General features: G+C 42.0%; 1 protein-coding gene across 1 annotated transcript in view; it reads right to left on the bottom strand.

Moving 5' to 3' along the window:
• LOC124555446 (proteoglycan 4-like) overlaps positions 1-24,939 on the bottom strand; it is a 314,385-nt gene that overhangs the window by 37,151 nt on the left and 252,295 nt on the right. Inside the window, exon 3 of the mRNA XM_047129358.1 lies at positions 5,169-5,281. Within this exon, the coding sequence (XP_046985314.1) occupies positions 5,169-5,281 (113 nt within the window). The remainder of the gene's footprint in view (positions 1-5,168; positions 5,282-24,939) is intronic.

The following is a 24,939-nucleotide window of genomic DNA, read 5'->3' on the forward strand; positions in this document are numbered from 1 at the left end:
TTTCCAATGGGACTGGATCCTACTTTTGATCAGCATAAACTCCTTTGTTAACACCTAAGATTTGAGGCACAATATACAACGGAAGAGCTTCCTATTACAAGCTCCTGGTTCACAGAAGCTGTCACTGCTAATCCAGTTTTGCCTCAAATTGTTCACCTCATTCAGCCTTCCCTCATTCAGCTGTAGAGGCCTCCAGATAAGTCTTCAGGTCCTTTGTGTAACTACTTTGCCCCATCACTGCTGTACAGTATTTTATGATTTTGTTCTCTTAGCTAAAGGCGGGCTGTCACCTAGGGTTGTGATCCTGGGCACCCTATGATGGTATATGCTTCAGCTCCTACATCAAGGATATTGGGGGAAGGGGGGGCGGGTCTTTCATACCAAATTATTGGTCCATTGGCATGTACATCTTGTAACAGCCTGTCCTCACTGTGCTACCCAACAGGTGGTGCTATGAGTGACGCTCTCTCCATGGCCCACACCACAGTGTCCAAGGGAACATGTCTGTTGTTTTTGTGAGACACTTCATAAATTCTTATTGGTTTTTAGTTGTTGATGCTTTCTCCAAATTTCCATATATTATCCACTGTCCTTCAATGTCAGCTGTAGCTATAATTCAAGCCCTCTCCACAATTTTTTTTCTGTTGAAGGATCACCTTATATGCCTTTGATGAATAAGAGTCCACAGTTTGGCTCTCAGGCCTTCCAAAACTTTTGTGTGAGTTAAGGCATTTGCCACATGACTGCTCCTCCTTTCCACCCGCAATCTAACAGCAAGGTGGAACATCTCATCCACACATTCAAGATTCAAATGAAGTATGTCATGGACCCCTCCATGGATGACACTTTGACATGCTTCTTGAGTTCCTACAGGTTTATGCTGGTGGTAAAATGTACTTTGGCCTTGGATGCTGTGTGATCACCAGCTACACACCCTCCTGCATCTGCTCATGCTGCCCTGCCAACACTGCTCCATCATCATGGTTTGAAACTGGCTTCACAGTCTTGACTTGGGATGCTCAATCACTCACTGAAGTGGATGCAAGCCATGGTCCACAGCTGCTGAGGATTCTGCCTCCAAATGGTGCACCCCAGTGATGGGGTGGTTGTGCACCACCACAACCAGCTGCACCTTCCCACCATGGTGAGGGCTGTGGGTCCACCACCACTGCCTCCACTTTCTTCTTCAGAGCCTGTCCCATCTTCATGGAGCAACTCTGCTGCAAGGGTGGACCTGCCCTCGTTCTGGATGTCACTGCCTCCTGCCTCTTTTCTGGGGTTAGCCCCTGGCACCTACTGCCACACCTTTGTGCAATGCTTCACTCCCACTGGCAATTCCCTGGCCAGCTAGACCAGCACCTTCTGGTCCTCCAACACCAGTGTCCCTGGTGACCGAGTGGCCATTCCCTTCACTGACAGCACAATCCACCATGTCTATGGATCAGACGTCGAGATGTTACCAGCGCCGTCATCATCAGCATTTTCTTATGGTACTTTGCAGGGCAGTGGCCACTGCATGTGTCCATGGCCGCTTAACTCTCCCCCCCCCCCCCCCCCTCCTACTCACTGGTTCTGGCCCAGAACTACCTCCTGCCATTGCTATCATCACCTGTGGTGTCTGCTGCAGAGGTCATGGGTGTCACCTGCATTGGTGAGGCATCCTTTCCCCAAGGGGGGAGGGGTGCTGTAACCCTGTATGTAATACTTGGACACACAATGCAGCACCAGATCACTGGCACACTACACTCCTAATATTCTGCCAATAGCACACGTGACTTGTGCACATGGCATGGTATCTGTCGAGCTATCTACCAGGGCCCCTCTATTTATAAGCACAGTGCAGCAGGCACTCATCCACATACTTATTGTCAGCAACTGCTTGTATCAGTACCTGGATTGTTGTTCTCAGCTGTTGTTCATTTGTTTGTGGAAGGAGAACATACTTGAGTTCATTGTGGCCTTGCTGTTGTTTGTATCTTACAGTACAATAAACTAACCACTGTCTGTCATGAACTTTGATGTTTATATGTATGTAGATGAAGTACCCACCATATTATTTTATCCAAGCTAAACACCAAAGTTATTTTTTGTTACACCAGCATTCTAACCAAAGTTTTCTTACAGTGAACTGCTGTCCATAAATGATGCAAGGTTGTCTGTATACGGCATTCAATTCTATTTCCGTTTATAGGATCTACAAAATGAAACAATTAATTGAGTGCCAAAAAAACATGTTACTGAAGGTTTACCCTGCAACCTAGCTGAATAACCATACTTCCACTACATACATACATACATATATACAGACACACAACAAACTTGTTTTAATAGAAAAGGTAGAAACTGTTGTTATGGAGAGGTGCACAAGATCACAACACAATGATAAAGAATAACTATGGTTCCCATTTAAAGAAAATATTTAATGCCAAGTGAGAAACATACTTTAAATGCTGTTCTACAGGGCTCTCACACTTTGTGAAGATAGAGGCATCTTAGCTAAAAAAACTGAATTCTTTGGTGCTTCACTGATCATGTTGTGTTTATGAATTTTTAGATGCTCAGTGTTCTTCTCACTAGTAATGGTCCCATAGTCATGAGGTTCACTTTTGTTAATTTTAATGATATGTCCATAATTTACTTTCAAATGTCATGATCACATGCCTTTCCTGCAGCCCAGTCATCAATTAGCTTAAGGAAATAAAGTTGTGTGCACTACCCATATGTTTTGTTCTGTGCAGATTTCTACTTTAACTTTTTGTGCATACTGTTTTCTGAATGGGAGAACTGAGATCAACAAGGCATTTGTCTAAATGATCTTGGGAAACTGCCTAAAAACAGCATTTGAACTGGATGATGTACCAGAACAATTGCCTTTAATCCAGTGTGCAAATTCAGTCTGAGTCAGATCCTGGTCTTGTAAGTTAGTAAGCAGGTCTACATACATACATACATACAAAACGGAATAGAGGAATACATGTGTAAGTTTGTAAAAGTTATTCTTTGTGTGTGACAAAGGAGGTAAAAAGAACTTAAGGTTGTCATCAAAATGAAAATTGGTCTAACCACAACAGTTCTTTACTACACATGATTCCATAGGAAATGTGATGCCCTTACCCTCCTCCAGTTTAACATGGACCCCAGACCGCAGTACAACTCAATTTTTCACATTAAGAAACATTGACAGCACCAAAAGAAGTGATAATTGACATAAAAATCCTGGGACTGACTGCTATGAAGCCATTTCCATATTCAACCCAATCATCTTTAGTATAGGTGATAATGACTGGGTACTGTAGTACTTTTGTGTTGGAGATATTAAAGTGTTTAATGAAAAAAGTCTTTGCAATTTTTGAAGAAAAAAACTGGACCATAGAGCAAATTGAAATTTCTAACTTTTCTAGCTTTCCCCTTCTTTTATTTTTAAATGGTGTTTCAGCTTGCAAACAAAACGAATGCTTTTATATATATATATATATATATATATATATATATATATATATATATATATATATATATATATATATATATATATATATATATATATATATATATATATATACATACATGCAGCCCCAGTAATCCTTTCTGTATAGATGCACACATGTGCTCGAACTCTTACAGGAATGAGTGAATACTGTGAATATGGAGGATTAATGAGTCAGTATTGTGATTATAAGTTGGAAAATTGGAAAATTGTATCAGTCAAGGACCATGTCTGGATGGCTACTGTGGTAAGGCAATCACTCATGAGAAGTGGTAAATCCAGATTTGAGTCCTGGTCTAGTACAAATTTTCAACTTTTCTCACCGATCTATTTCAGTGTGTACTATCAGCCATTGTGTGTCTTTCCACTGATTCATAAAATATTAGTGTGTTATCCATTGGGGTCAAATCTTAATTTGAATGATGAGAAACTCACCTGACTACCAAACTTTTTTCCAATGAACTGCTTGCAAATATCTCATTTCCTGATTTCATGACTGGAGCTGAACTCAATTGTTGGGAAATACCTTCCATCTATACATGATACTGAGAAGATTCTTTTGGGCTACACGTATTTAAAGAGGCATTTTGGAAAACATTAAATAACAAAATACAGCTGCATGAAACACATATTTCCTTTACAGACACCTTCTTTCATATTTCTTATTCAACATAGTTCAGAGGAAATCACTGTCTTTCATATGGCAGTTATTTCAGATATTGTAGTGACGAGTTTCTCCTAAGAATGTCAAACTATTCTTTTGACTGCACAGGGAGAAATGGCCATCTTAATAAAATATTTAGGTGTTCATTTTTTCCAAATGCTATCTGAGACAGAAATGGTTCAGAAATAGACAGAAATGGTTCCGTCAACCCTCTGCCAAACACTTAAGTGTTAATTGTGGAGTAATTGTGGAGTAATCATGTAGGTGTGGATGCCAGTGGATGAGGAAGTCCATTTATCAAATGAGCACAAAATTAAGAATGTAATTTTGTCACCTTTAGGAGTGTAGTAATTTTTTTGAGTTCATCAGACATGTTTGACACAAAACATTATTCAGTTCGATATAGCAGTAACCTTTGATGAAATAATACTCAGCTTACTTGTTTTTTCATGCCTGTGTTGAAAAAGATATTCAGCAACTACCATACATAACTAAATGTTCAAATGGCTCTGAGCACTATGGGACTCAACTGCTGTGGTCATAAGTCCCCTAGAACTTAGAACTACTTAAACCTAACTAACCTAAGGACAGCACACAACACCCAGCCATCACAAGGCAGAGAAAATCTCTGACCCCGCCGGGAATCGAACCCGGGAACCCGTGCGTGGGAAGCGAGAACGCTACCGCACGACCACGAGATGCGGGCTACCATACATAACTGATGACAATAATGGTAACTGCATTTTAGCCCTTTTTAAAAATATTTTAGCTATGAGTATCTTACAATTCTTGAAGACATGGAATGTAGGCAACTAACTGAACAACTATATCTTAAAGGTTTTCTGAGTGATCTACAATAAATGGTTCATTAATTTGTGTCTTTTACTCTCACTACCAGTACCAATAAATAGAACTAAAAATGCAGTATCAAATTACACATGTGTGAATGAACAGGCATAAAATTTTTTATCTCTTCATGGTAATCTATGTAATGTGACCACAAAATCAGTACAAACTTACTTCATCAAGGGGTGTGTCAGTTGGCGGAGCTTCAGTAGACTTTGGTTTCACCTTTCCGAGGACAAGTGCCGTTGCTTTGAGTCCGTCTACAGCCACCACAACAGCTAACAGACCTGTAAATGAGACAATCATTAGTTTGCAGTCCTCTGCATGTATGTATGAGATGATCTTAAACATAAAATATATTGCCTGAGATCTAGAAGCCTCCCTTTTGGAAGGAGTGTCATAGTGGTATTATTGCATTTTTTCCTTACAGAATTCTCTTTGTTCATTCACATTCATGGAGGGTCAGTGGAACCTATATTTAATTCGGTGTGCAATATTTTTCAGAAATATAATTCATTTAAGTAACATTTCCAACACTGCTTCATTTTTATTATACATGATTATAAAATTATAACATTTCTTAAAACTGCATAGAAAAAATTAAGTGGAATTTTATATGTTTATTCAGTAGGGTGAAAGGCATCTGTTACAATTACATACGTCTGTATTTAATTGAGTATCAAAAAGAGGTCAACAGCACTTCTGCTATCGTGTCTTTGGATCAACAAGTAATGAAACTGTGTTGTATATTGATGTGTGTCTTTTACAGGGCCAATATTGTGTAATAAATGAAATGATCTGTGTAGTGCTAAATCTTTCAACACAAAACAAGTAAATGTAACAGTCTGAAAGTAGTCTAGTGGTGTGCTATTTGGGCAATGACACCTATTAACATGAGCAGAAAAATTAAGAGTAACCAAAACTCCAGCAGCGACCTAGTATTACAGCTGCACAGATGCAAAATCAAAATATAATTTGCAATCAGCTCTACATTCAAAATAGCACACCAAGGATTTTAATAATAATAACTGTAGCACACATAATATATTTTAACACAGTAATTGGTTTACATCAGTGGGTTCGCAACTGTTGCTGTATGTCAGTAGCAAGCATATTCCACTCCAAGGGCTGGCACATGAGACAGGGCAAGTCAGATAAAGAAGAAGCAGCGAAGATTATGACAAGTGATATATGTCAAGTCGAATATCGCTCTAAAATACTTGGGGGTTGTTCTATCGAATTGGCATATAAAACTGGTATTTCCCATTGGCACTGAGCTTGGCATGAAACATGCAATGGGCCATATTTGTTTGGGATTACAAATATAACTTGTACAATAACAGAGAAAATCCCCGCCACACGATTCTTAGGAGAGACAAACAAATAGTCCGCACACTAAAGAATGGGAACAGAGAACTGCAGATACAGAATTCAGTCAGGGAAGTACAGTTGAGATCTATATTTATAATTATCGAGGTATAATACGGTGTGGGACTGAGGTTACAGTGTGTATCAGATTCATGTTGTGGGTAGTAACAATCTCGACACCTGCTTGTGTAGAGCTGAATCTCTATAATTTTACAACTGTGATCATCAAACCAACTGTATGTTGGAGCAAGGAATGTGTTTCTCAACTCATATTGTAACTTGTGTGCTAAGAATTTTGGGAGTAAGACTCTCTGCGATTAACAGTGTATTTTTGTAAGCACATTCGGCTGATGCGGTAGGGTAGAACATTTCCACAACACCCTCGACCTGGCTGGACCAGAACATCGATATCAGAGTCTAACTAAACTTCAGACTAAAAAATAATTTTCTTTGAACGCTTATTTTTAAATCGATAAATGACATTTAGTTTTCATAGGCGTTATTAAACTACAAACTAATGACTAAATGAGAACAATTGGAAACACTTTTCTCTAAGAATCCTTTTTTTTTATAGAATTATGAAGCAGTTCTCAGTGCATTACGAGTCTTACCTACAGCTCCTTCTCAGAAAAGAAAGCTAACTATCCACGTTGAAGGCATGGACGACTCTAGAAATTTTTCCAAGAGGAATCAAAACTCTAAAATGGCCAGTTTTTCATGTAACTGATTCGGAGAGTTTGAGAACGTGTCGGAAGTAAACAAAACTAACAGTATCAGAAATGACTGATAATTGTCAACTTTGTAAGACAACTGTTATTGTGGAGCACTTTGATACCAAAACGGCATGCATACTCCAATAGTGTATGAAATCTTGGGTCGACAGAAGCGTCCGATCCCACGCGTCGGCTTTCACGTAAGGGTGTTGTGTGTGACGTCATGACGGCGCGGAGTTTGGTTTGAGTGTGGCTGTCTCCAGTTCTGTTTTATCTTATTTTATTTACTTTTCTGATCTGTTCGTTCTATCCCGTGAGATTTTTTTTTAAAAAAGACAAAAGACACTAATCAGCTACTGAAGCATCTTTATCTTCTATGGGTTGCAGGGGTTACGACCCCTGGGGAGGTGGGTGGGTATTCATGCATGGCTGTCTTCACTTACACGTTGTAGCTACGCAAGGCGTCTAAATTTGTTTATATTTAGTTTGCCCCCCACCCAAATCACCCCATTTCCCGCGCTTGTCCCGTTAGTGTCATTAGGCTTCTTGTGGAAAGTGTGTGTTTGTTTTTGTTTCCGCCATATTTGTGACGTCATGGGTCAACGCAGACGGGTGGTATCGGACGCTTCCGTATTTCCGAAATCTTTTGACATTATTAATATGAATAAGTCTGAAACTATATTTACGTCCAGGGTAACCAATGGCTTGCAAATATCAGAACAATATTTTCACAAAATATTCAGGGTGTTACAAAAAGGTACGGCCAAACTTTCAGGAAACATTCCTCACACACAAAGAAAGAAAATATGTTATGTGGACATGTGTCCGGAAACGCTTATTTTATTACTTCTCTTCAAATCACATTAATCATGGAATGGAAACACACAGCAAGAGAACGTACCAGCGTGACTTCAAACACTTTGTTACAGGAAATGTTCAAAATATCCTCCGTTAGCGAGGATTCATGCATCAACTCTCCGTCGCATGGAATCCCTGATGCAGCCCTGGAGAATGGCGTATTGTATCACAGCCGTCCACAATACGAGCACGAAGAGTCTCTACACTTGGTACCGGGGTTGCGTAGACAAGAGCTTTCAAATGCCCCCATAAATGAAAGTCAAGAGGGTTGAGGTCAGGAGAGCGTGGAGGCCATGGAATTCGTCCGCCTCTACCAATCCATCGGTCACCGAATCTGTTGTTGAGAAGCGTACGAACACTTCGACTGAAATGTGCAGGAGCTCCGTCGTGCATGAACCACAGGTGTCGTACTTGTAAAGGCACATGTCCTACCAGCACAGGTAGAGTATCCCGTATGAAATCATGATAACGTGCTCCATTGAGCGTAGGTGGAAGAACATGGGGCCCAATCAAGACATCACCAACAATGCCTGCCCAAACGTTCACAGAAAATCTGTGTTGTTGACGTGATTGCACAACTGCGTGCGAATTCTCGTCAGCCCACACACGTTGATCGTGAAAATATTCAATTTGATCACGTTGGAATGAAGCCTCATCCGTAAAGAGAACATTTGCACTGAAATTAGGATTGACACATTGTTGGATGAACCATTCGCAGAAGTCTACCCGTGGAGGCCAATCAGCTGCTGATAGTGCCTGCACACGCTGTACATGGTACGGAAACAACTGGTTCTCCCGTACCACTCTCCATACAGTGACGTGGTCAACGTTACCTTGTACAGCAGCAACTTCTCTCACGCTTACATTAGGGTTATCGTCAACTGCACGAAAAATTGCCTCGTCCATTGCAGATGTCCTCGTCGTTCTAGGTCTTCCCCAGTCGCGAGTCATAGGCTGGAATGTTCCGTGCTCCCTAAGACGCCGACCAATTGCTTCGAACGTCTTCCTGTCGAGGCACCTTCGTTCTGGAAATCTGTCTCGATACAAACGTACCGCGCCGCGGCTATTGCCCCGTGCTAATCCATACATCAAATGGGCATCTGCCAACTACGCATTTGTAAACATTGCACTGACTGCAAAACCACGTTCGTGATGAACACTAACCTGTTGATGCTACGTACTGATGTGCTTGATGCTAGTACTGTAGAGCAATGAGTCGCATGTCAACACAAGCACCGAAGTCAACATTACCTTCCTTCAATTGGGCCAACTGGCGGTGAATCGAGGAAGTACAGTACATACAGACGAAGCTAAAATGAGCTCTGACATGGAAATTAAGCGTTTCCGTACACATGTCCACATAACATCTTTTCTTTATTTGTGTGTGAGGTATGTTTCCTGAAAGTTTGGCCGTACCTTTTTGTAACACCCTGTTTATTATATTATGAAATTAAAAATCTGAAACACAAAAATTCGGAACGATTGGGAATATCCTGTTGCATATCAACAAAAGTAAGCAATAAAAACTACCACTTTAATGTTCCACGACGTGTAGAAAGAGGGAATAGAATAAACTTTAAAAAACACTTTTTCACGTTTGGTGACATATAACACAACACTTTGTTTGCTTACGAAGCTTCCCATTTAAGCACACTGATGGATTTATTCCATTACTTCTTTGTTTTCTATTTTTAATGTGAAGACGACAAAACTATAACATGCACCTGCTCCAAATGGAAGTGACTCAATGCGGCAGACGCCATATTTATTTTGGCACGTTTAGCTGTTTTGTACTATAATTTACAGTATGCCGTTCCAAGGTAGCGGTGCATTGAAGATTTATCACAAAGACGTGACCCGTATCATTAAATCTCAGTTAGTGACGCATCAAAGACATAAGCCCTGAAGAGAAACGGTGATACCCAAGACAAGAGAACGAAAAAATTCCACTTCCGCGTAGCGTAATGGGCAACCTCCTTGGAAACAGTGACAGAGGGATTGGTATTGGAGGTGCATGTCTCACTATGTATTAACTTTTTTTTCATCTTAGCCACTATTAACACATTCTGGGACATTCTTCTGAATTTAATACAAGTATGTCCTGCAATATTCGATGTTCATATTTCCATCTGATGAGAAAACGAAAAATGAAATAAATATTTGGCTGTATATTTCCGATTATGTGGCGATTTCCGAGTGTGTGACTAGGCAGGAACCTAAGAGTACAGCTTAAATTGCTGCGAGTGAAACGAGAAGCAATGACATTTGTAATTCCTCGCTTGTTACAAATATTTGGCTTCTCAATTCTGAGTACGTCGCTTCCGTTTGGAACAGATGCGTGTTGTGGGTTTAACGTCTTGCCTTTTAATTTTTACTGTTATAGCTAAAGTTGAATAAAATATGTTTTGAAAGGTATATTTTTAGGTTGGTTGGGAGAAGCATAACCCAGGGCCAGCACTCTACCGGATGGCCGGCCGAAGTGGCCGTGCGGTTAAAGGCGCTGCAGTCTGGAACCGCAAGACCGCTACGGTCGCAGGTTCGAATCCTGCCATGGGCATGGATGTTTGTGATGTCCTTAGGTTAGTTAGGTTTAAGTAGTTCTAAGTTCTAGGAGACTAATGACCTCAGCAGTAGAGTCCCATAGTGCTCAGAGCCATTTTTGAACTCTACCGGATGAATGTGGAAAATATTACAAAAACGACCTCAAATTGGTCGGTAAAATCGACTTTTAACAGTCTAAGACTGAACCAAAGCAGGCCTCACGTCTTTGGCTTATAACATTATTGCGGCGCGGGAATAGCCGAGCAGTCTCAGGTGCTGCAGTCCTGGACTGTGCGGCTGGTCCCGGAGGAGGTTCGCATCCTCCCCCGGGCATGGGTGTGTGTGTTTGTCCTTAGGATAATTTAGGTTAAGTAGTGTGTAAGCTTAGGAACTGATGACCTTAGGAGTTAAGTCCCTATAAGATTTCACACACAGTTGAACATATAACATTATTGTGCTGTCAGACCAGCTGGACTACAGAAGTCGTAGCTCTATTACTGTACTTGGAGCTCTGTTGAACTCCACAGAGTTTGAGGTCTATTCCTGGAGAGGACATCTTTTCGATCTTGAAATTTTCGACTGATGTATTTAACTCCCAAGATTAAGTGAAGTTGCTCACACTTGCAGTATGGTATGAAACGATAATTAAATTAAAACACTAAGCTGTCGACAGGCGTTGATATACATCAACGGGGACAGTTGAAAATGTGTGCCCCATCTTTTTTTTTTACATCTCATTTTTTTCTATATTGTTCGTTGAATTTTTTTGTGGCGGACGTCTGATGACACCGGTTCAGGTTGTTCGTTGATCCGTCCACCCGGTTCTTTTATTAGAGAGAGTAGCTGAATCCTCTGGCCGAACACGAGGAGCTACCATGCCGGCATCCATCTGAGGCACCGAGAATAGTGTGACTGCGGGGATTTATCCCTTGCACGCTCCCCGTGAGACCCACATTCCCAACTTAATGTCCACACAGTATATTCGTAGTCCCCCTGCCATTACACTCATTACTCGCGGCAGACAATCTTACCGAGTCCCGTAAGAATTCGGGCAATGCGTGTGCATGCAGCACAGAAGGAGGAGGTCAACGGCCGGTTAGCCTTAACTATAAGAAGATGGTATCTGTTCTTTCAGACATGTCCGAAAGAACAGATACCATCTTCATGAAGTATAGTATGGCTGCGCTCTTCAGAGGTCACTACGGTAGCTGTGCCGTGTGAAACTGAATGTAGATTCAGCAAGTCACCACGGGTCTCCTTTGCCCACAGAAATTGGTAGACTGCTGTTGTGATTCTGTTGGCCAATATGCAGTTCTATAAGGGCTGTACCAGAAAGTAACATAGAAAAGACAGAGGACGTTAGTTCGATACGGTTCTGGGACGTTTCGCTTCCATCTTGACTGCGGAACAATCCCGAAATCGCCGTCGTACCTAGGAGTAGGCATGCTTTCCCATGAACAGCGCGAAAACCAAAAACTTTCAAGACAAGCTCACCTGACATAAAAATAGTCACCCCAGTGCGCACACACAGATAAATCGTTAAGTCTGCAGATGGCGCAGCGATCGTGTCACGTGCTCAACTGCACGCACTGTCCCTACGTCAGCATATGGCACCAGCGGTCAGTGAGCCTAGTCTACGTACCTTGAGTGAGGCATTCACTAGTATCAAGCGGATATTGAACGTTAACATGGGCAAATGTAAGGACGTGACAGAGTGGCGAAAAGGGGTAATCGTGTCTGGCTGTGCCCATGGCCATACGGTGTGTGAAATTGCTGGATTTGTTGGTGTTTGGCAGCGGACTGCTCAGTGTGTCTACAAACAGTGGTGTAATACACGTGGCCACGAAACACCACGTCAAAATTGTGGTCGGAAGAAGATCCGATTGAGAGAGGCTGGACATGCTTTTCACGGTTTGTGAATCAAAATCACTTCCAAACACGACAGGAACAGCTGCAGAAAGTGAATATAGTTCCATCTCAACATGTTAGCGAGAGAACAATGCTACAGGAACCGCATGCAATGAACGTTTGGAGTCGGTCACGTCGCAAGAGGCAATTGTTCACTTAGGCATATAAAGATGGCAACAGCGAAGTTCATCGCGCATGAGGAATATGTGACTTGTTTTCTGAACACTCCCCCACCTTACTGAACTCGGTTGGCTTGTAAAATCGCTTGACTTGAAACCCATGGAAAATCTGTGGAACATTTGGAACAGCGGGTAAAACGCTGATATCAGTATCCCGTGAGGAGAGCATTACCACAAACTGTCAGCAGTTGGCATGGTATGTGTTTCTGATGTAATTTCGTTCTGGATTTCGATATGAAAGCATGAAATAATCTGCGACATGACTTTTCCTCAAACTGCCAAGTCCTTCATATAAGTATACAGAGATAGGAGTACATCATGATTCAGAAGCAATGGAATCATTCCGATCAGGACCTATCGGATAGCTAAAAATGCTATTTCCTCTGGCCTAGTTACAAACCTCATACACAGAAACAACTCTGTAACCACTACTACAATTTTTTGCAGTATATGAACAATGGAAATCTCTTCTTTAGTATCAATGAGATGTAACATTAATATAGTGTAATTAATGAAAAATGCTCCAGAAGGCAGAAACGAAACTTGTTACCTAACAAGAAAACCATGAAAGGTCGCTGTTATGAAGTGAGAAACATTTAAATCTCCAACCTGCCTTTTGTCGTTTGATTTTGCAGTGATCGAACATAGGTATGAGTTGGCGGACAAAAAGAACAGGCTTCGTTGCAATGCTCATATTAAAAGTTAATGCATTCACCTTTGACACTGAAGTTTACCATTGCTGTATTTTTTTTCTGAATTAATCTTTCAGGCTACAACTTTTCACAGCAGTTTTTTACAACAGTTCAAAAACTACGATATTGTTTTGTTCACTGATTTTCTATATAACTACGCGCACCGTCCGCTAATAAATCGTATCATTGCTCACTATTACCCAAATTACCGACGCAACGCTGCCAGACTCGTAATTCATCACTTTACCAAACTATTCAAATAATTTTAGTGCGATGCATCTACACGCGACTATTCCGCGCGAAACGACACTCCGCTTGCAGTTTGATGCGTGATTGGTAGCGCCTGGGCGCTGTTGAAAAAAGTAGCAAGACAATGCCCCTGTCGAAAACGAAGCGCGCTCAGCTTCGAAAGTAACAGAGAACCAGTGATGCGTAAGAGGTACGTTTTACTACTCATACTACAACTGGCAGTAGTACCCCTTCTAAAGTGTGGCTACCAAGCTGATTTCTTTGGACTACATTGTTCGCAGGAGTTAATTGTTAATTCTTAGCCCTTGTAACTTCTAGACTGGGTTCAAAAAAATGGCTATGAGCACTATGGGACTTAACTGCTGAGGTCATCAGTCCCATAGAACTTAGAACTACTTAAACCTAACTAACCTAAGGACATCACACACATTCATGCCCGAGGAAGGATTCGAACCTGCGACCGTAGCGGTCGTTCGGTTCCGGACTGTAGAGCCTAGAACCGCTTGGCCACTCCGGCCGGCCTAGATTGGGTCCGTTAACGTCTTTGCGATACGTGGAGCACAGTGATTAAGTTACTTTCCCCCAGTGTGTCCTTGGTTAATGCAAGTGGATTGTAGGATCAGCACAAGTTAGGAGCATAAATCACAGTCGTCTTCATCTGGTGGTAACCTTGTCACCTAAGACACGAACGGCGTGTGGTTAGCCACAGAGCCAGCTATCCGTGTCACGAGCACAACAATAGGAACGCTGGTATCCTTCCATCAGTTAATCTATGCTACGCTCACGACCATTTTCAGTACCAAATACGAGTAATAGAAGTGGAGAAGTGTGGCATATCGACGTACAGTGACGCCAACGATACTGAAGCCATATTGACGACTTGATCGTATTGTGTACTGTGATTGTAGAACAATCCGCGCAGCAGACAACACACTGACGACGAAGCTATTCGAAATCAACGTGCTCACGGTGTTAGCGAACATCTTACGAGGGATACTCCCCATCTCCCCATTGCACATCGCAGCCCCCCCCCACCTCCCCCTCCTCAGATTTATCGGCAAAATGGCCCAGTGGATTGTCCGTCAAAAACTGAACACAGTTCAAGCATGAAAACAGGAAGAAGGTGTACTGAACTGTGAAGAGAGAAGCAAAATAGAAACAGTGAACGGTTCAAGCTCCAGATATCAACATCGACCGCACTGCAAGAACCACGGCGTCGTGGCTGTGTGGTCACGGTGTTGGACTGCAAAGCGGGTGATCCGTGTTCAAATCTCCCTCGTACTCCACTTTTCTTTTTATTTTCTCAAAATTATGAACTTCCCGTCCGGTCACTGACGTGTCTGTTCTCCTCCTGTAGTCGTGGCAGTTGTTATACTATACACGGGTAACAGAATAGAAGTCCTATGGTAAGACAATATTACCGTCGCAAGTAAATGTGACGAATGGCGAGATGCTGCATAAACCACTCACAGAAATGTAAACAACAAATAAATGGCTGTGAAATAAGTTACAACAAAGGAATTGAAGAGCCAAAACTTCCAAAACGGAGAGCAAGAGTCATAACATGTGGTACTTGCGTGGAACAAATAGCAGGTACGTACGTCTGGAGGTCCCTCCCTTACACCTGGTTTTTGTGAACGGACGTTACACCACGATACAGACACAAATTTGAATACACCGAACAGACACGTCAACGTCCCGACGGACAGTTCATAATAAAAAATAAAAAAAATAAAAAAAAGGGAAAGAAAGGACGCGAGGAGGGAGATTTGGATTCGAATCTTCTTGTAGTTCAATACCGTGACCACACAACCACGACGCCGTGTTTCTTGCAACCTGCTCGATGTTGCACAACTTGAGCTTGGGCTGTTCATTGTTTCTATTTCGCTTCTTTTTTCAAAGTCCAGTATATCTTCTTCCTGTTTTCATGCTGATCTGTGTTCAGTTTTTGACAAGCTATCCACTGTGCCATCTTACCACTAAATGTAAGGGGGGAAGGGGGCTGCGATGGGGAGTTTCCCTTGTTAGATGAGCAACGAAAACAGCAGCAGCCAGCGCTTCTAGAGCAACAACTGGTATAGAAGGAAAAGACCCAGGAACACCAAAAACGTTGTCAGCAGAAATTTCTGTCCAACCCTTACCTGCAGGGCCAACAGCAAACTACAACGTCTATTGCGTTTACAAGGTAACCGAACGCACTTATCGATCTGTTTCATATTGACAGGGTCTTTAGGTCACGACTAACACTTCGACAAACTTAAACAGGTAGACGCAACTCTGAACCGTTTTCGAGAAAATCTAGCTTGAAAATTTTAGGTGTACTTATTTACTTTGCATGGGCGCAGACATTTAAACAGTCGACAGCAGAGCGAGTAAGCGGTTAGTTTCGTAAGCGTGAGGTCCCTGGAGCGGATGTGACTACCGGTAACCCCCCCCCCCCTTTTTTTTCATTCCACGTTATTCAGCCAACGTGCTGTATTAAACTAATCCCTCCCAAATGAACTCCGCTGGTGTAGGCTCGCGAAGTTTATTTTTGCAAGCAGACGAAGAACCTTACAAAAAGACTACAAAACTGCACTTACATCATCGAACAGAGTAGAAAGATACAGGGTACAGGCAAAATAATGTGATCAGCTGTACTTACTTGGGAATGGTTTATTGATAAGGGGTTGGACCCACATTTTCCAGTAATACAGCTGGGATTCTTCTTGGAATACTGGCATATAATGATTGTATAATCTCCAGTGGAATGCTATGCCACACTTCCATCAGAATCTCTTCTAACTCCTGTAGTGACTCCTGTAGTGACGAGGTTCAAATGGCTCTAACCACTATGGGACTTAACATCTCAGGTCATCAGTCCCCTAGAACTTAGAACTACTTAAACCTAACTAACTTAAGGTCATCACACACATCCATGCCCAAGGCAGGATTCGAACCTGCGACAGAATTCGTGTTAGCTTACGACGATTTCTGTCATTTAGTTTTGATTTGCGCCCACTGTTACGTTTACACGATAATGTCTTTCATGTTTTGTGTAGGCTGTCATGACTGTTGAAACAGTCGCTCTTGAAACATTCAATATGTTGGCTGTCTTGGTTACTGATGCTCCAGCTAATTGGGCCCCTACAATATGCCCTCTTTGGAGCTCTGTTCGGTCTTTTATTGCACGTCGACCTCGGCCTCTGAATGCCAATACGAAGTGTGCCATACTCAAAAACAACCAGCACTGATGCCTAGTCCATACTGAACACGCACAGTCCAGCGCGACACGTGCCTTATCTGTGTTGTTGACCGTCAAACACAACCATCCCATTACTACCGCTGTTCACATTATTTTGCCTAGCCCCTGTAGCTTCTAAAGCAGACTGCATGAAAATTTAATCAGTCGTACACCGTCAGTCGTCTGTATCAATATTCGGCGACAGGCTTTGATATGCGTGGTACGCCACTAAACTGTGTGATGTCCAAGAACCGTTCATGAACGTAAAGCAAGTAAAGTTGAAAAACCGTTCGCATGCTAAAAGTCAACGTTCATCACCAGTGGTGTGGTTCGTTATAATAATTGTTTTCCATTTTTATACGATCTTTATCATTCTGATTCGTGCAGTCTTCCATATTATACTTGTCAACAATTTGGATACAATAATACAAATGAAATGATAATACTGATTAGAGTGAACGTTCTCGTTTATACTTTGTTTTCAAACTACTTACGAATAACGTTTTTTCTCCTATTTCCACTGGAAATATTATGTAAATAATTAATGAATCATTTAATATTGTTAGTTTGCCACTGTCTAAACAAATCTGTTGTTAGAATTACGTGAGAATGAAAAAAGTGCCAGCAACGAGATTCGATCCAGAGACCTCAGACTTTCTCGCTCTTCCGCTGCCTGCTTAAATGTCTGCGGCCATGCAAAACATACAAGTATGCCTCAAATTTTCGAACTCGATTTTCTCGAAAACAATTCAGAGTTGCAGCTTCCTGTTTACACATGTTTAAGTCCTAGTCATGACCTACACACCCTGTCAATATGAATCAGATTGGTGAGGGGAAGTTCATCCGGTCCCTTTATTAGCAGCCTCAGTATGGGTTCGCGCCCTCAGCGCTATATCGCTCGAGGGGTCCGAGGAAGACCTGGAATCGCATACTCGGTAGCTTCTGCAGCATTTCCAGCCATTCCAGTTATTAGTTCCTTAATTTGAAAATTCGCAAACGACAGCAGTGAGCGTATCGTTCGTTGACTACCGATCTCGGCTGTAAATGTAAAGTCAGTTGTGAAAAGTGTCAAACGTCTTATACAAAATCGCCAAACCACGGCACTGTCTTACGCCACGCCCCTGATAGGGATATTATGCATGAACCATTCTGCCCACGAACGTTTCTTGCAGTGCAAGACCTTAGCGTTGGAGCAGTTCTTTCGCTCATAGACCTCAGTGGCGCAGTGGACATCAGTCATGTCAAAAGTGTTATGTGTTACAACCTAGATGTTTGAGTTCGGAGAGTTGGATGTAGTGTGATTACTGCTTGGAGCGCCAAGCTGAAGAATCGTCAGAGGTGCCGCAGCTGTGAGATGTCTATATAGGACATATCACAATTAATAGCGGTCGCTTGCCGTGCCAAGCTGAGAGGGGTACCTAAGTGCACGATTTGTGTGTATCACACTTACCAGCGGGAACTGGCACGATTGAAAATTTACGAAGGAAAAGCGGGAAAGGGAGGAGGTCGCCAAATAATAAGCCGCTTGTGTGGAAAAATATTTTCGGATCGGCCCCGTGTTTAAGCAAGCGACTGCGAAAGCTTTGATCTACCATATTCAAACCCATGAGCGCAGACTCAGTTTTATCATTTATATTCCCGGATCACGGTTTACACTGAAGATGTTCCCTTCCTTTTGCATTCAGTACTATGACGTAAAAGTTCAAGTATATACGGTTTCTGTGGTCACTCTGGTCAGTTTACAGGCATGCTAGTAACTAGGAGCCCTAGTGTCGCAAACCACGAAACATGAACTGGTGTCTTTCAGCAAACCAAATATCTTTATTAAGGGAAATTGTCAGTCAAGGTTCAATACAAAAAAGTAGCACGAACGATCGAGATTGCAATAATCTATCCACCAGATATGGAAAAAGTTTTTGGATTGCACAGTATCGCTGCATTTGGTTTGCCAATACAGAATTCAGAAAATACAATCTCTACTACCATTCCTTTCGGTGAAGTGGAGGACTGCTGCAAGCACCATACAAGGCTTTTAATATTGCCACATTTTAATATTTGTACGGTATGATCACAACGAAAAGATCCGAGAAATTAGAGCAAATACGGAGACTTACAAGCAGTCGTTCTTCCCACGCACAATTCGTGAATGGAACAGGGAAGGGGGGATCAGATAGTGGTACAATAAGTACCCTCCGCCACGCACCGTAAGGTGGCTCGCGGAGTATAGATGTAGATGTAGATGTAGATGTATTCGAATAAATTGGCCATTATTTACTTTTAAATATATTGAGATACTTACCTTAAAACTTTAAGTCTCACTTCTTTGTACTATGGGTAATTTATAGGGTTGTACTTCAGTTTTTGTCATATCTCCGAATAAGGAATAACAGTTTCTACATTCAGTTTAGAATTACAGGTGGTATCACTAACAGATATTAATTCACCTTCTCCTCACTTACAAAACTGTTAAGCAGATATCTGACAAACAAATTACCTCATTTTAATTATTAAGTAACGTTCTCGATTGATTATATGGAGCTCGAGAAATCTATGAATTGCCAACGAATTTAACCTCCTTCTAATAACATTCATGGAGACATCAGTCTGAGAACTGGGTGAAAGGATGTGAACGTACCGGTGCCTCTGAAGTTTGTGTTCTTCCCTTTGTGTAAGGAGAACACTAGGCTTATATCTTAATTTGAAACGACCTTCATATAGAATGACCTGGCAGCTAACTGATGTCTCATTACGAAGACAAGTCATCTATCTCTCTTGAAGCAGTCGGTGGATTCGCTTTGGTTAATCTAAAAAATTGTATCGGGCTACCTATTTGGAGAAAAGTCTTGTATCACCCAAAAAATCCGATGTTAAATGATCCTGGTTTTCCCGGAAGGGGACTCTAGGCCAAAATTGCCATATGCAAATACCATTTCCTTGCGCTTTGTTGTATAAATCACTTTGTATAAAATGATCTTAATGGTGCACAGGGTTCTCCTTACATCAAAGACATGTTGCACAAAAAAACAGGAACCGAATCTCTATGTTTATGTAAAAGCGACTTTGTGAAAGATTTGACACAAGCATGTATTATTGTTTTCATTTTACAACAGTTGAATTCTCTCCTAGAGTCTATCTACAGTCCATATGGAGTGTTTCTCGGAGAATCTGACCCGTTGTCAACCCCATGGTCATAAGGGGCGAAGCAGGAGCTCAGTTACTTTCAAATACAGCAAAGATATTGCAGGTACCCTATTTAAGGAAATGCCCCAAAGTCCACTTTAAATGGTTAAGTGAGGCCATGAGAATCTTTATTTAAAAATTAGATAGTTGTTTTTACCACGTAACACGGTAAAAGTGTTTGTGAATCACCGTAACACTAAAATCCTGCACCAGGTTATGAGCTGCTCCGAATAGTGTGGCAAAAGAGGGATTAACGTGGTCGGAAAAACATAAAAAATGAAATGCTTTCGTTAAATCTGAGCTGTGGTTACCTGTAGTACTCAGGAGGAGGGACTGAGTGTGTAACTGTGAACACGGTTGAAAACAACCCTGTATTGTAGCTCTCATTTCGAATGCGCATGGGTATACGCATGCTGTTTGCTATGTTGTACTCTAGTCATGTATCGTAATTACAAAGCGTATGTAGTACGCGTTGTGATATGTATTCTATAGCTCGGACAACAAGAAGCATTGTTATGTTGCAAGGACGTAGCTGCAAACGTTAGGAGTCCTACTAGCAGTGTGAATTACTACAATAAATGGGTGTTCACTTTCCGACGATGGATATGAAGAAAATACGATATGGTTCAAGCGAAAGGGAATAAAATTTTAAATAGTCTCTGGTTGCTGGAAATCACCACCATAGTAACTTACCCTAGTTTAACAATAAGTTACGGAAAAAATTACTATTAAGTAAAATTGTTTATCTGAGAATCTGAATTTCGATGCGATCGTTGAGTAAGGGTGTGTAGCAGCATGCGAATGAGTTCCATCCCAGAATTATTCATCCAAAATGTCTGCGTTTCGAGCTTTTCTTTTTACTCGACCATTTGTACGCAAATATATAAATACCTTCACCATGACGAGATTATCAGCCTGACATTTACCGGCAGTGTATGAGACGCTGCACGTACGAAAGCCTCCACGTGAAACGCAGCTTGCCGAAAGTGCAGCGGTGATGTTATGTCATTAAAGAACAGCAACAGCGAAAGGTCGCGCACACCGGCAACAGGTGTCTCTGTCACAAGTCGCATTCTGGTTGTGCAAGCTGTAGTATATGACTTCGCAAAAATGCCTTTGAGAAATTATCTGCCGAATCATTCCGGGAATATATTTTCGTCCTTTCGGAACACAATCCAGAGCGCCGAAATCTTGCTGTGTTTGCCGACACCATTACACTCTAACAATAATATCGTCAACTGAAACTGAAGTGAGAATAATGGTTATATCATGATGTATGTCATAAGCAATCTTTTTCAGTTTTCAGAAACTTAACACTAGTTCATTTACTTTTGTGAAATTCAGTTTTCTCTTTGATAGTCAGTTCAAAAATTGGTTCAAATGGCTCTGAGCACTATGGGACTTTACTGCTGAGGTCATCAGTCCCCTAGAACTTAGAACTACTTAAACCTAACTAACCTAAGGACATCACACACATCCATTCCCAAGGCAGCATTCGAACCTGCGACCGTAGCGGTCGCGCGGTTCCAGACTGTAGCGCCTAGAACCGCTCGGCCACCCCGGCCGGCAGCGCCGCGTCATCATAACACGCCCGTGCTTGACATACAAAGAAGTGCACCATAATATAAGGGCGACATTAAAAATTATAATAACTTCTCCAAACTTTGTTAGTGTAAGCTTCAGTACATTAATGTTGACATTGTGAAATCTCAGAATGATCAGATGAATATGTTTCGCTGAATGTGTTATTTTAAGAAAAAAATAAGTGGTTCTAAAGCTAGCTAGCTAGCTACTAGCTACTAGCTAGCTAGCTAGCTAGTAAGCTAAAAACCGTTCAGAATAGGCAAATTTGTGTCACAGTTAAAACTTACGAGTCTCAACTTTATCAGAGCAATGTTTTAGTCAAAATCGGCGTTTTTACGAAAAATTCAAGGTGCTAAACATTAGACTCAGAAAGACGAAAATTCGTATACAGCCTCAGTTTGATCTAAAAACCTTATATCTGTGACACCAAAAACCACCTATATTAGTTTTCAAGTTATTTACTAAAAGCCATATTTGGAACGAAAACATCCTTATACATGATATATTAAGTATCATTTGTATTTATTATAGAACCTTCTAACTGCAGCACTCGATTAGATTGATGAAATAATACAGCTTTACCAAGTTTCAAGACTTTATTGTCAATAAAAATCATTACAAGAAATTTTAAGGAGGCAGTTCAGAGGTCATGTCCTACTGACAGTTCCGTTCCAAAAATCGAAGCCAGCCAAAGTTTAAATACAGTCGAGCTATAACTTTTTCAGTAACTAACGCCAACTTAACACCATTCATGTAACAATTAAGAAAATCGTAAATTGTTAAAAGACATATTTATTACTATGCGTCATCCTGCTGTCTGTGCCTAGAGGGGTTGAAAGCAGATGTTCTGTTATGCGGTCCTCCGTGCCCATATATGAATGCAGCCAGAGAGGCTGCTGGTGGAACTACTTCACACCAACACATTAATCAGACCGCGTCAGACGCCTGCGTGCGCTGCGCCACGGATAATGTCAAGCCAGGCACCTATCAAAAGCGTTTTCGGTAAAAGTAGAAAGTGAACTTACGAGGAATGTACACCGTCTTTGATCTCTTAGAATTCACGGAAATAGCTGTTTGTGTGCCGCCCGTAATGTTGACAAAACCGCGTGGCAAGTGGCGAGATTATTTTCCACTTACAAAGCGAGCAATTAAGTTTTGGTGCCTAGAAGTCAGGGTGATAGACCATTTTACCTGGAACTTTCCGTAGAGGTCGCATCTGAACTGTTAACAGTGCTGTTTCCGATAGGGACATTAGTATTGATATGAGGAATATTATTATATTTTGTGCAGGTGAACTTATACTGGATACGCCGGCCGAAGTGGCCGTGCGGTTAAAGGCGCTGCAGTCTGGAACCTCAAGACCGCTACGGTCGCAGGTCCGAATCCTGCCTCGGGCATGGATGTTTGTGATGTCCTTAGGTTAGTTAGGTTTAACTAGTTCTAAGTTCTAGGGGACTAATACCTCAGCAGTTGAGTCTGGTTTTATAGATTTAGCAACACGTTTTCCTGTCACGGACATTTGGATCACTATTGAATGGTCTTTCAATTTCACCTCGCCCTGCAATTCTCTGCTTATGGAGCTCCCTTCGCGTTGTTTTGGTGTTGGTAGGGTTCATGAGTGCGACAACCATTTCTGCATTGATCTTTGCAGCTGTCGTCCTCTTATTTTTCATCACAATTATCTTCAATGTCCGTCCGTCACGACCACTGAACACACACTTTCGTCCGCGTTGTGACATAGCGGATGGTGTTTCTCCGCTTTCCCTGTATGCCCATTTATGTTGTGTTCCAATTTGTGTCACTTTGAATCGTCGCACCAAGGTATTTATTTATAAGGTGCCGGCCGGAGGGGCCCAGCGGTTCTAGGCACTACAGTCTGGAACCGCGACCCGCTACGGTCGCAAGTTCGAATCCTGCCTCGGGCATGGATGTGTGTGATGTCCTTAGGTTAGTTAGGTTTAAGTAGTTCTAAGTTCTAGGGGACTTATGACCTCAGAAGTTAAGTCCCATAGTGCTCAGAGCCATTTGGACCATTTATATGGTGTCGTATGCTCTATTAGTGATCTGTCGCTGAAACTAAAATCAGTGTACAGAAGTTTCCGTTATAATAAGTGAAGAGAACTTTCCGGTCACGTATTTGACGGAAAGTTCACTACACTAATTTTAGTTTCAGCGACAGACGACAAATCACCAATAGAGCACACGACACCGTATAAATACCTTGGTCCGACGATTCAAAGTGACACAATTTGTAACACAACATAAATGGGAATCTTTGGAAGAGGGACGATGTGTTCCACTCGGGTATTCTGGGTATATCTGACTTCCGTGCGAAAGGAGCATCAAACAAGAGTCACTTCTCATCTATCACTGCATGTCATATTGGAATACGTATTACGTGTAAATGAATGAATGTATTGCACTATTATTCTTTTATTTGGTTGTCATCAGAACGTTACACAGATATTAAAAAATTCGTAATTAGACTCGACATGAAAGACTTAGTATAAGGGGCAGTCAAGTGAAAATGAAGCAGATGAAGAAAGGTAGGCAAAATTTTATTATTTCAACGGTAATTGCCACAACTGTTAACGCATTTATCCCGCTATGAGGCAAGATAGGCGATGTCTTCATGTGAAAATGTTTGCAGTTGCGTACGGAGCCATGTTTGTGCCCAGGCGTGCACCTCTTCGCCCGAAGCAAATCGTTGGAATGTCTTTGTTCAGGGCTCCAAAAACATGGAAACCGCATGGGAAGAGGTCGCAACTGAATGGAAGATGTGTAAGGGTTTCCCAGTGAAACTCCTGCACCGTACTCGGAACAACTTTAGCAACATGTGGGCGGGCACAGCAGTCGAGTGCGGTATGGGCAAGACTTGCGGTGTCTGTCCATTCGAAGACTCCAGATGGACGGTGCCCAGCGCATGAGGCGCTCTATCTCCGAGTCCAGACAAGCACTGGACATTTGACGCGCCACTGTGTGTGTGTGTGTGTGTGTGTGTGTGTGTACCTCTATTCGGGGGAACCGCCACTAAACGTAACAATTTCCGTGGGCAACAATATACAGTGACAGAGGTCTCTGTGGACTGACACAAATTATAACAGCGGATAGAGGGTCCTCAGCGTAGCAACCCCAGCTCAACAACAAGAAGCGAAACACTTGAGAGCAGCACCCAGAAACATCTCGTATGGGGTGTGCAAACCATCAGTTGCACGTGTGCACCGCTGTTTAGTGAATGTCACCGAGCATAGAATTAATATGAGTGGAGGGACACGGGCAAACACGTTGGCACTAGGTAGCGTATGAGTAGTCTACGTCTGAAGCCGTACGAGGCGATGTATGCCATCTACCATCTAAACCGCAATCCCAGGACCCGGTACCAGTTGCAGCTTGCCTTTCTAACGGCTTCCAAGTGCAACAAAACTTTGATTTTGAGAACTTCCCGTAGTT

This window comes from Schistocerca americana, chromosome X (genome assembly GCF_021461395.2).
Source record: "Schistocerca americana isolate TAMUIC-IGC-003095 chromosome X, iqSchAmer2.1, whole genome shotgun sequence".
Classification (NCBI taxonomy): Eukaryota; Metazoa; Arthropoda; class Insecta; order Orthoptera; family Acrididae; genus Schistocerca; species Schistocerca americana.